The 12969-nt window shown below is 36.9% G+C and overlaps 1 protein-coding gene across 4 annotated transcripts in view; it reads right to left on the reverse strand.

The window, feature by feature from the left end:
• FAM13A (family with sequence similarity 13 member A) overlaps positions 1–12969 on the reverse strand; it is a 285708-nt gene that overhangs the window by 104466 nt on the left and 168273 nt on the right. For all 4 annotated transcript variants that reach the window (XM_064486374.1, XM_031433856.2, XM_064486371.1 and 1 more), the window contains exon 7: positions 9984–10147. In XM_064486374.1, coding sequence (XP_064342444.1) covers positions 9984–10147 — 164 coding nt within the window. The remainder of the gene's footprint in view (positions 1–9983; positions 10148–12969) is intronic.

The raw sequence follows: 12969 nt of genomic DNA on the forward strand, positions 1-12969 counted from the left end.
CACATTATCTGTCTTTCTGTGTCTGACTTATTGCACTTAGCATAATGTCTGCCAGGTCCATCCAAGTTGTCTCAAGTGGAAGGATTTCCTTTGTGTGTGTGTATGTGTATATACACACAAGAAACGTACAAGAAATGTATATACACACAATGGAATATTATTTATACCATGTTTTATTTATCCATTCATCCACTGTCAGACACTTAGGTGGTTCTATATCTTGTCTTGGCTACTATAAATAATGCTACAGTGAACAAGGGAGTGCATATATCTATTAGAGATACTGATTTCATTTCCTTTGGATATAAACTCAGAAGTGGGATTGCTAGATCACCTGGTAATTCTTTTCCTTCCTTCCTTCCTTCCTTGCTTCCTTGCTTCCTTGCTTCCTTCCTTGCTTCCTTGCTTCCTCCCTCCCTTCCCTCCCTTCTTCCTTCCTTTCATCTATCTAATTGAAGTATAGTTGATTTACAATGTTGTGTTACTTTATAGTAAAGTGATTCAGATACACATACATGCACACGTACAAACAGGCCAGGGTAATAATGGCCTTATTTTTAGAATCTTTTTTTTTTTTTTTTTGAGGATGCATGACACTATTTTCCATAGTGGCTATGCCAATTTACATTCCCACCATCAATGCCCAAGGGTTCCCTTTCCTCCACATCCTCACCAATGCTTGTTATCTCTAGTCTTTGATGACAGGCATCCCTAACAGGTGTGAGGTAATATCCCATTGTGGTTTTGGTTTGAAATTGCATTTCCCTGATGATTAGTGATGTTCAGTACCTTTTCATATACTGGCTGCCATTCCTATGTATTCATTGAAAAATGCCTATTCAAGTCCTTTGCCCAATTTAATTGGGTTATTTGCTTTTTGCTACTGAGTTGTAAGAGTTTCTTACATAGTTTGGAAACTAACTCCTTATCAGGTATATAGGTTGCAAGTATTTTCTCCATGGTTTACCTTTTCATTTTGTTGATGGTTTCTTTGGTTGTGTAGGAGCTTTTCAGTTTGTTGTAGGCCCAGTTTCTAATTTTTGTTTTCATTGCCTGTGCCTTTAGTGTCATATAAATAAAGATCATTGCCAAGACCAAGGTCAAGGAGCTTTTCCTCAACGTTTTCCTCTAACGGTTTTAAAACTTCATGTCTTACATTTAGGTCTTTAATCCATTTTGAGCTAATTTTACTTGTGGTATAAAAGGAGTCTGGTTTCCTTCTTCTGCATGTGGATATCCAGTTTTCCCAACATCATTTACTAAAGAGACTATCCTTTCCCAATGTACTGTATTATTGACATCCTTGTCAAAGATTAGTTGACCGTATATGCTTACGTTTACTTCTGGGCTCTCTATGCTGGTCCATTGGTATGTGTCTGTTTTCATATCAAAAGCATACTGTTTTGATTACTATTGCTTTGTAACACAGTTTAAAATCAGGAAGTGTGATGCCTCCAGCTTCGCTCTTCTTTCTTAAGATTGTTTTAGCTATCTGGGGTCTTTTGTGGTTCCAAATGAATTTTAGGACTTTTCTATCTACAAAAAAATGCCATTGGAATTTTGATAGTAACTATATCAAATCTGTAGATCTCTTTGACTAGTATAAACATTTTAACAATATTAATTCTTTCAATCCATGAACACAGGTTATCTTTCCATTTAGTTGTGTCATCTTTAATTTGTTTTTTCAATGTCTTATAGTTTTCAGCTCTTTCAAATTTTTGGTCAAACTGATTCCAAATTTATTTGGTGGAGTGTAGAGTTTTCTACATAGAAGATCATAGCATCTGAAAACGGAAACCATTTTACCTCTTCCTTTCCAATTTGGATGCCTTTAATTTCTTTTTCTTGCCTCATTGCTCTGCTGGAACTTCCAGTACTACATTGAAAAGAAGCAGTGAGAATGGGCTCACTTGTCTTATTCCTCATCTCAGAGGAAAAGGGTTTAGCCCTTCATCAGTGATTATATGTAGCTATGGCTTACTACATATGGCCTTTATTAAGTTGGGGTTCATTCCTTCTATACCTAATTTGTTGTAACCTTTTACTCATGAAAGGATATTCAATTTTCTCACATCCTTTCTTTGCATCTATTAAGATGAACATATAGTTTTTTATCCTTCATTCAGTTAATGTGGTACATCATATTGATTGATTTGATTATGTTGAACCATCCTTGCATCTTAGGGTAAATCCCACTTGGTCACGGTATATGGTCATCTTAATATCCTGTTGAATTTGGTTTGCTAGACATCTGTTGAAAATTTTTGCATCTATGTTTATTAGGGACATGGGCCTATAAAGTCCTTTTCTGGCTTTGGTATCAAGGTAATACTGGCCTCATACAATGAGTATGGAACTCTTCCCTCGTCTTTAAGTTTTTGGAAGAGTTTGCGAAGGACTGGCATTAATTCTTCTAAATGTTTGACAGAATTCACCCAAGATATCATCTGGTCCTTGCCTTTTCTTCATTGAAAAGTTTCTGATTACTGCTTCAATCTCCTTACCTGTTATTGGTCTGTTCAGATATTCAGTTTCTTCATGATTCAGTCATGGTAGAGTGTATGTTTCTAGGAATTTATACAGCTTTTCTAGTCATCCAATGCGTTGGTAAAATATTTATATTAGTCTCTTGAAAGCCTTTGTGTATCTGTGTGTCAGGTATTCTCTCCTCTTTCCTTCATAATTTTGAGTCCTATCTTTCTTTTCCTCAGTTAACAAAAAGGCTTGTCATTTTTGCCTTTTCAAAAAAAAAACCAACTCAGTTTTATTGATCTTTGATATTTGTCTTTCTAGTTTGTTTTTTTTTCCCCATCTATTTCTGCTCTACTCATTATTTCCCTCTTTCTGCTAATTTGGAGCTTCGTTTTTTCTAGTCCCTCAAGGATGGAAAGTTAGACTGATACCTTTCTGTTTTCTTAATTTAGGCATTTACCACTATAAACTTCCCCTTAAGAACTGCTTTTGTCATTTCCCATGTGTTTTGGTATGTTGTGTTTCCACTTTCATTTGTCTCAAGGTACTTTGATATGCCTTGATTTCTTTGACTTACTGGTTTTCAAGAGTATGTTAATTTCCATGTATTTATGAATTTTCTAGATTTCCTTCTGTTACTGATTCATAACTTCATACCACTGTGGTCAGAAAAGATACATAATATAATTTCAATATTCTTAAATTTGGTAAGATTTGCTTTGTGGCTTAACATGTGATCTATCCTGGAGAATGCTCAGTGTGCATTTGAGAAGAAAGTATTTTCTGTTGCTGTTGGATAAAATGTTCTGGATATGTCTATTAGGTCCATTAGGTCTATAGTGTTAGACATGTCTGCTCTTCCTTTGTTGATTCTCTGTCTGGATGATTGATTCATTGTTGAAATTGTTGTACTGCTGTCTGTTTCTCCCTTTAGTTCTGTAAATATCTGGCTTAATATTTAGGTGCTTTGATGTTAGGTACACATATATTTATAACTGGTCTATCATCTTGATCAACTGACCTCTTTGTTATTATATAATGACCTTCTTTTTGTTTTGTGACAGATTTTGACTGAAAGTCTATTTTGTCTGATGTAAGAGCGCCATTCCTGCTCTTTTGTTTACATTTGCATAAAATATTTTTTCCATTTCTTCTCTTTAAGCCTATGTGTTCTTAAGTTAAAATGAGTCTCTTATAAGCAGCATATGGTTATAAACTTGTTTTTTAAAAAAATCTATTCGGATACTGTGTCTGTTGACTGGAGAATTTAATCAATTTGCATTTAAAGTAATTATTGGTAGGTAATAACTTGTGATTGCCATTTTGTTAACTGTTTCATGTTTTGCAGTAGTTTTGTTCTTCCCTTCCTATCTCTCTTTACAATTTTTTGGTATTTTCTTGTAGTAGTATACATTGATCCCTGTCTCTTTATCTTTTGTGTATCTACTAGAGGTTTCTGTGGTTACCATGCAGTCTACATAAAACATCTTATAATTATACCAGTCTATTTTAATCTAATAATGACTTAATTTTAATTGCATACAAAATTTTTACAATTTTACTTCTCCCTCTCAACACTTTCTGCTATTAATATCACATTTTACATTTTTATATTATTTTTATATTGTATATCCATTAAAAAATTTTTGTAGCTACAGTTTTTTTTTAATATTTTTGCCTTTTAACTTTTATATAAGAATTAAAAGTGATTTACACACCACTATTACAGTATTAGAGTATTCTAAATTTGGCTATATATTTACCTCTACTAGTGAGTTTTATACTTCATATGTTTTCATGTGGCTAATTAGCTTCCTTTTGTTTCAACTTGAGTAACACCTTAAACCTTTCTTGTAAGGCAGGTCTAGTGGTGATGTATTTCCTGAGGTTCTGTTTGTCTGGAAATGTCTTCATCTTCCCCTCATTTCTGAAGGACAGTTTTGCTAGATATAGTACTCTTGGTTGGCAGTTTTTTTCTTTCACACTTTGAATATATCATCCTACCCGCTACTGGCCTACAAGGGTGCTGATGAAAACTCTACTGATAGCCTTATGGCAGTTGCCTTATATGTGATGAGTTGCTTTTCTCTTACTGCTTTCAAAAGCCTCTTTTGGCCTTTGACTTTTGACAATTGTATAATGTGACTCAGAGTAATCTTGTTTGGGGTCCTTTGAGCTTCATGCTCCTGGATGTCCATATCCCTTTTAAGATTCAGGAAGTTTTCAGCCATTATTCATTTAAATATGCCTTCTCCTCCTTTGTCTCTTTTGTCTACTGAGGGGACTCTTAAGCTGTGTACATTCATTCATTTAATGGTGTCCTCTAGGTCCTGCATGCTTTTGTCATCTCTTTTCATTCTTCTTTCTTTTTGTTCCTCTAGCTAATTTTAAATTACCAATATTCAAGTTTGCTGATTCTTTCTTCTTCATAATTGAGCCTGCTGTTGAAACTCCCTCTAGAGCTTGTAGTTCCGTTGCTGGATTTTTCAGCTCTGGGATTTCTGTTTGGTTCTTTTTTAGGCACTTTTGTGTATAAATGGCTGCCAAGTTACTGCTGCTGTGGGGGAATATGAGTGAGGGACCTCCTCTATCATTTTGCTCTATAATTTTTAAAGTAAATATCAAGACAAAATCTGACACAAGATCTCATCTTGAAGAGACTATATCTGAAGCCAAAATAGTCATGGAAAGTATGGGTTATATGGTTGCTGTAGGTATGAGAAAAAGGCAGCCATAGAGGAGGGAGAAAGGGCTGGAAAGACTGGTAGAGGACTGAGCAAGAATTATCTTCTACATTGGGCACATGGAAGCCACTAAATAGTTCTGAGCAGGAGTATGATTTGTTTAAACATCTGTGTTTGCAGAGGTGGTATGGAGAGGGTAGTAATGAGGCAAAATAAAGACAGTGAGATTGCTGAAGAGCATTCTGGGATTGGCTGGCTATGGATGGATGATGGGGGTAGGGGGCAAGGGAAGGGTTGTGGTATCTGATGGATTAGGTTGATATGTCTGCTAGTAAGAGTGATATACAACACAGCAGAGTATTGGGAGATATAGAAGACATTGTATAGAGTTAGGAGTTGAAAACAGAGGCATAGGACCAACTTGTTTGAAGAAAATGAATCCAGCAGGTTAGTGAGCTGCAGAAAATGTAGTAATTATCTAACCACAAGGTGATGTAAGCCTAAATTAGTTGAGATCATGGGGGAGAAAATGGGGAAAGGGACATTGAAGATAACTGAAAAGGAAATACTGACAAGGTTTGGTGACCAATTATATAAAAGGTTTGAATCTAGTGGTTGAGAGACTGCAACACATAGCAAAATTCAGAGGAAAAGTGAGAACATGAGTTCTGTTTGGGTGGAGTGAGTTTATAGTAAAGGCTGGAGTGGAGATGGCTGGCAGGCGTCAGAAACTTCAAACTGAGTTCAGGTCCATCCATGTTGATGCAAATGGTATCATTTCATTCTTTTTACGGCTGAATAATATTCCATCTTCTTCATCCAATAATCTGTCAATGGACATTTAGGTTGCTTCCATCTCTTGGCTATTGTAAATAGTGTTGCTATGAACACTGGGGTGCATGTATCTTTTCAAATTAGAGTCTTCTCTAGATATATGCCCAGGAGTGGGATTGCTGGATCATATGGTAACTCTATTTTCAGTTTTTTAAGGAATCTTCACTCTATTCTCCATAGTGGCTGCAACAGCTTACATTCCCATCAACAGTGCAAGAGACTTCCCTTTTCTCCACACCCTCTCCAGAATTTATCATTTGTGGACTTTTGAAGATGGCCAGTCTGACGAGTGTGTGGTGATACCTCACTGTAGTTTTGATTTGCATTTCTCTAATAATTATTGATATACAGCATCTTTTCATGTGCCTGTTGGCCATCTGTATGTCTTCTTTGGAGAAATGTCTATTTAGGTCTTCTGCCAATTTTTTCATTGGGTTGTTTGTTTTTTTGATATTGAACTTATGATCTGTTTGTATATTTTGGAAATTAATCCCTTGTTGGTCACACTTTTTAAATCTATTTAAAATTTATGAACTAATCAACAACATTTACTGCAAATGAAACAGCTTCATAAGCTCATTTTTGAAATAAAAATTGGCATAATACCTATTCTGTTACTTCAAAGACATAGAAAGGATTTAAAATTTATTTTTAATTAAATTAATTTTGATTATTTCCAGCTGTCTTTTGACAATTTATTTCACAATCTATTGAGGTATATAAAAAAAAGGAAAAATATCTGCACAGGCACTACAGACTCATGGACAGAGACAAGATGTTGAATGAGTTTCTGCATAATGGTGGGTAGCAAGGCTTGACACCAATGGTATCCTATCTAAACTTTTAAGCTTGCACAGTGGGAAGGAGTCAGTTCTTTAAGGCTGTACGTAAAAAAAAAAAATTGGAAAGTATAAAAGAAGTTTTAAAATCCTAATATGCATTTGTTTTAACTGGAGGTATGCTGACCAGAAGAACAAACAAAGGCTAGAGCCATGTTAGCTGTGCCTTCTCTCACTTCCTGATTTGTACCTCAGAAACACAAATTCATTCTCCTAACAGGAAGCTCTTTTCTCCTTGCCTTTAGAAGAAAGAAACATTTATTTTCTTTTATTTTCTGAGTGGATGAATAACAATAATGACATAAATAACATTGGAATTTTCTCTTCTTCATTTCACTTAAGGCCTAATTTTTCACACAGTCATCTGGGAAGATAACATGTACTCCAGTTCTTGCCACCTGCCACGGGTCACCCAGGTATGTGGACCTTGCTTTTCAAAATAGAGAAGAAAATTTTTCAAAGATGTGGGGTTTTTTATCTGTGCCTCTTATTCTTTCCTGGATGCTTCCTTGTGAACGAAGGCTGGTTTCGCGGCCCCCACACCCCACCATCACACCCTGACCCTCCGTGGGGAAGACTGTGCACTGTGGATGTGGGAGCGGGGCAGTTGCATGAACCCAAATGTGATGGGTGCACGTGGTACCTAGCCTGCTTTAGTCAGGGCGTCACTACCCAGTATTTGGATTCCCTCCTAGAGGTCCCTGTTTTTATCTCCTGTTTTGAAACATCAGCTGCTTTCTCTCCCTGGACTGTATCCGTCACTCATACAAACCTGCCTACATTCCATTCATTAAAATACTATAATGTCCTCAATGAAGCAAAACACACAAACCAAAACCAAAAAAACCTTAACCCTTTCTGGACCAAGTCAACAGCCTATTCTCTCGCTCTCCTTCGAGGCACAGAGACCTGTCTGCACCTCCTGGTCCTCAGTGACTGGAGGCTCTCAGTTTGCACAGGATCAGCTGTACAGCCTCCTTGCTGGTTTCCCAGCACCTCTTACTGTTCCCTTTAATCTTTCCTTCTGCAGAGTTGCCGCAGGATCTCTTATAAAATGCAAGTTGGTTTATATCATTTTCCTGCTTATATTCCTGTAATCACTTTCCCCCATTTTCAAGAGAAAAGCCAAACTCCTTAATCTGGCACAGAGTTTTTCACCATCTGACCTATTACTCTTAGTCTCTTCCTCCACCGTTAGCCTCTCCTCCTTTTCTCCGCTCCAGATGTCCTGAACTCCCCACTGCACTTGCACTTCTCCTCCAAGTTGTCCTCATTGTCCTGCACGTCCTTGGACGTGTGGTTTTTTTCCTTCCAGGAGCACCCTAATCTGAATTCCCTGTCCTGTACTTCCACATATCCTACCAGCCTTAATTCAAAAGTCACCCTCTTCCTGAAACCTCAGATTCTCATTTCCCCACATGGTCTGTGACCTTCCTCTGTCCTGACACAGCAACCGGCAGACAGTTTTTAAAGTGTCTTAAGAAGAGAACTTGAATCTGATGTATGATTTTATCACCAGCTCATTTCACCATGCCTGGTACAAAACAGGCACTTAGTAATATGTATACTTAATGATAATTTTTGAATTTTTATTCCTTTAATCTCTGTCTCTCCCCAAGTGTGGGACTTAAGTCTCTCATCCACTGAATCCCCAGCACCCAGCGGGTCAATGTCACATAACTAGATCTCAGTCAAGATGAGTAACTGCTGAAGGAACCACCACTGTACTGGCCTCCAAGCTCTCCTCTTCTAATCAATCCTGCATGCTGATGGAAGATTACTTTTCCTAACGTACCGAATTACATGGTTCCCATCTCTTACTGCTACCCAGCTGGAACTGTCTCTGGCTTCCCGTTCTTTACATGTGGGAGGAAGCCAAGCTTCCCTACCTCAGTTCTTCTATGCAGAAATGATCTTTCCTTGATCTTCACAGGCTCCCTCCAGACTCCCCCCAATTCTTGTCTCAATTCAGGCTTCCGTACCTTCACAAACTAAAATGGTCTTTTAAGTCAGTCTATTACGTTAACTTGTTGTTTCTCAATATCCTCATTTATTACAGCTGAAATAATCTTCTTCACAGGCTTTTTTTTTTTTTTTCCTTGTGTCCTGCCACTGCCTCCCTCACTGGACCGTGAGGTCCATAAACATCAGGGCCTGGTTGGCTTTGTTCACTGCTGCATCCTCTGTCCTAAAGCATTTCCTGTTTGGAACCACAGCTCAAGGGCTGAACATCTGTTCAATGGAGGCAAGACTGAATGCAACACAACTTCAGGCTGGCATTCAAGGTCCCCGATGGTTTGGCCCCTCCACCTTCCCAGCCGTTTCTTCCATCAGTTCCTCCTCACATGACCCCTGTTTGCTGTTTCTCAAATACCTACTTTGCCTCCTACCTGGACCCATCTGCAAGAGCCTTGTCTTCTTTTTCTCCCTATTTAAATTATTTTCATTTTTAAAATCCAGCTCAAACTCCATCTCTTCTATAAGGCAATCCATTGTGGTAAGCTCTTGAACTGTATTATTTATATAACGTCTTAAAAATCCTTCCACTCTTTAGAGCTCTCTGTCCTATATTTGCAATGGTATTTTTTTTTAATTTAGAAGTAGGTTTTAAGTTATAATAGAGGATAAAAATTTTCAAGAGGAAAAATTCCATATGCTAGGAATAAATAAGACTCAGACCCTATTTTAAGAAAATTGTATGCCTTTTTCTCCAAGTACACCAAAGAAGTTTGGTTTCAGGTATAATGCACCACATAATGTTAAAAGGCAACATTCAAATTTTGTTAGAGTTGGTTCTAGTAACAATTATGATGTCCTCTTTAATTGCAGATAATATTGGCCACTGAACATACTATGAAAAGGCATCCAAAAACACTCTTCCAACTTTTAACTATGACCCTAGCACAGTCCAGCTGATTACATAATTTGTTTTAACCCAGAAAATAAAATATAACAAACCAGAAACACTTCTGTGATAAAGAACTATTAGTCATAAAATTTTCAAAACTTAGAGTGAATTGTAAATAGTTTTCCCAATCTGCATCCTGTTGACCCCAGTGGTGGGTACACGTGGACACACCTCCACGTGCGAGCCTACACATCAGCCTAGACCATGCAATACGTAATGCGTAAACAAAAGAAACATGCCAACCTGGAGAGTAACTTGGTAGCAGTAGCATCCTCAGCTGAATTTGTATCATCCCAGCAGGGTTTTCTACGACTGATCCGCAGGCTGACCTGAGGAACGCCATCAGATAGCTCTGGTTGGGGAACCCTGCGGTTCTGAATAGATCCCTCACTCCTGGATTTGGGGATCTAAAAAATGAAAGAGAAGAATTTTAAAAACCTTTACAACTACGTTACTGAAGATAATTTCTTCTACTTTATTAATATTCTAATGTATTAATCACACTGCAGGAAAATATCAACCTTAAGCATGGAATTTAAAATGCATATAAAAATTCTTATATAGCAAAGGGCATAGTGAAGGGTAGATATCGGTATTTCTAAGGGGAACTTTCAAACCATATACAGCCTACACCCCTCTCCTGAGTCCTTGTACAAATCTTTTGCAGGCCTACCCTTAGGATAATTATTCTATGTAATGAGAGATTATGACAGTCTATCAGGCTGCAACCTGGAGTGAAGGAAAGAAGAAATAGAAAAAGGCAGAAAAAATGTTGGAGAACCAGTGAAATTAAGAACACCAGTGTCAGAAAGTTGTTTACTACCAACAAGCAAAATATATGCTTGTTAGTTTCTTTTGCAATCCTCTTTTGTAGGGCAAAGAATGGTCTAAAATTTTTTTAATTAGGGAAATAAATAGGAAAAACACAACATTTTAACCTCTATCTCTGGAAGCACGGACAACACAAGTGCCAAATGAATAATGAGTATGTTGGCTTCTCATATCTGAGGTCCCTCCAACCCCAGAAATACCCTCATGCTCTCTTATTTTAGATCAGAAAGAATGTGAATATAACCAATATTCTTTTCCTAAAAATGTGCAAAAACATGTCAGAATTGCAGGAAAATTTCGAACCCTTGGGTCACCTGTATCTGTCACACGGGAAGCTTTCTCTCATCTCTAGGACTTTCTTCCTGCTTGTCCTTTCACCAAGAATGCCATCTGTTCATCACTGGCCAATCACCACGCAAACCAAATCCCAACCTCCTTCGAGGCTGAGGTGCCCACAGAACTTCACTAACTGCCCTCAGGTCTCACTAACCTTTCTCAACTCTGAGTTCCTGTAACTTACCACCATACAATCTACACTTGATTATCTTATCTGAAACCGTAATCTAACTTGTCTCAAGTTTCTAAGTCATATGACCTCAACCAGATCTCCTCTTCTACCCTTTCTCTCTCTCTTCTTCATTTTTAAACATTTTATTTATTTCATTTGTTTATTTTTACTTATTTATTTTTTAATGGAGGTATTGGGGAGTGAACCCAGGACCTTGTGCACACTAAGTATGTGCTCTGCCACTGAGCTATTTCCCTCCCTACTTTCTTTATTATTATTTTTAACATTTTTACCAAAAAGTCTAGCAAAGTTTTAAACCCACTAATAAATAATGTCAGACAACACACTTTAAGATATTCCCAAGATACTGACTAACCAAGAGGCTAGGATAATGGACAATTAAAAAAAGTAATTCAGGGACAATTATGAACATAAATACTTAATAAATTCATACCACTATGAGGATTACATAAAAACAATGTAGCAAAGAGTTACATTCAACACAAAATAAAAACCAAATAAAAGCTAGCTTTTATTAATATTGTGTACAATTTGACCAAATCTGATGATTACCAATTAATTGTTCAGTTGTATTTCTCTGTAGAGCATTCATAAGCTCATGAAAACCAAAGGAAAATTTTTTAAGAACTATGAACTAACTATAGTTCATAGATATACTTGCCAAGAATACATCTAAAAGAAGTACTCAGATAAACAGCAAGAGACCATGAAAAGTATAAATATATAATTTTATATATTTCATAAAGGGGCTCCTTTTGCATGTGATCTTTCATAAGAACAGACATAAAAAATCAATAGAAAAACACTGAAAAAGTAATAAGATTTCCAACTATTTAGCTAACATCTAGACTTAATTTTCCCTCAATATTAAAACTAAATAGAAGAGCAGTTGTTTGGCAATGTTTCATGGTGTTAAGATAAGGACATGACATTTTAGGTTTAGTGATAATTTTGGATTCTAAATTTGTTTCAACGATTTATGTAAAAAATATTCCAAAGTAAAAAAAAATGGTAATACACAGCTTATTCCATCTTGCCAGTTTACATTACGATAGATTGCATAACGCCGTAATAGACTTCAGATGCCAACCACATCAGCTACACTTAGAATCAAAGTGTTTTTACTGATGATTTAATTTCTACAGAAATAACATAGATAAGATTGTCATTAATCATAGACTTTAAAATATCAACTCATTACTTTTATCAAAGGAGTACAAAGAATTGAGCTTGTGCACAGAACATGAAAATACTATGTGAAGTTTATGAGAGAACAAAATTGTTACAAAAAGGAGCTTAGTAACTCTGAGATGACTAGAACTACGGAATACATACACACATTTTAAAAGGAATGCACATTTTTAAAGGTGATTAATGATCTTCTTGAAGATGTACCTTGAAGACCGTTCATTTTCAACACAGAAATGATGACTATAAGAAAAATGAATACAGAGATAAGATTTTAAAACCTGCCGTTTTACTGATATAATTCATTTTACTACTACTGTATTAACTTTGAGAAAAAGGAAGGCATCACTTTCTCTACTTTAGTTGGAACTGAGCTTTTTAGGAACCCAGGGTTTGGGCCTTGGCCTTGTAATGCTGGTAGAGGAGTCGTTTCATTTTTATGCCTCTAGGTGTCCTTTCAGACAGCACGGAGTTCAGTGGTGGACTCTGAGAGGGAGCCCAAAGCCCCTTTCATCACAGAACTCCCTGAGAAGTATGACACCAGTTGGCCAAGGCCAAGGATACAAGGGACATGCTGTTACAGTGTGGCCTTAGAGCAGCGGTTCTCACCCAGGGCCAATTTTGTCCGGAGACACTGTTGGTTATCATGACCAGGTAAGTGTGAGGGAATCCAGTGGGTAG

Source organism: Camelus dromedarius, chromosome 1, assembly GCF_036321535.1.
Source record: "Camelus dromedarius isolate mCamDro1 chromosome 1, mCamDro1.pat, whole genome shotgun sequence".
NCBI classification, from domain to species: domain Eukaryota; kingdom Metazoa; phylum Chordata; class Mammalia; order Artiodactyla; family Camelidae; genus Camelus; species Camelus dromedarius.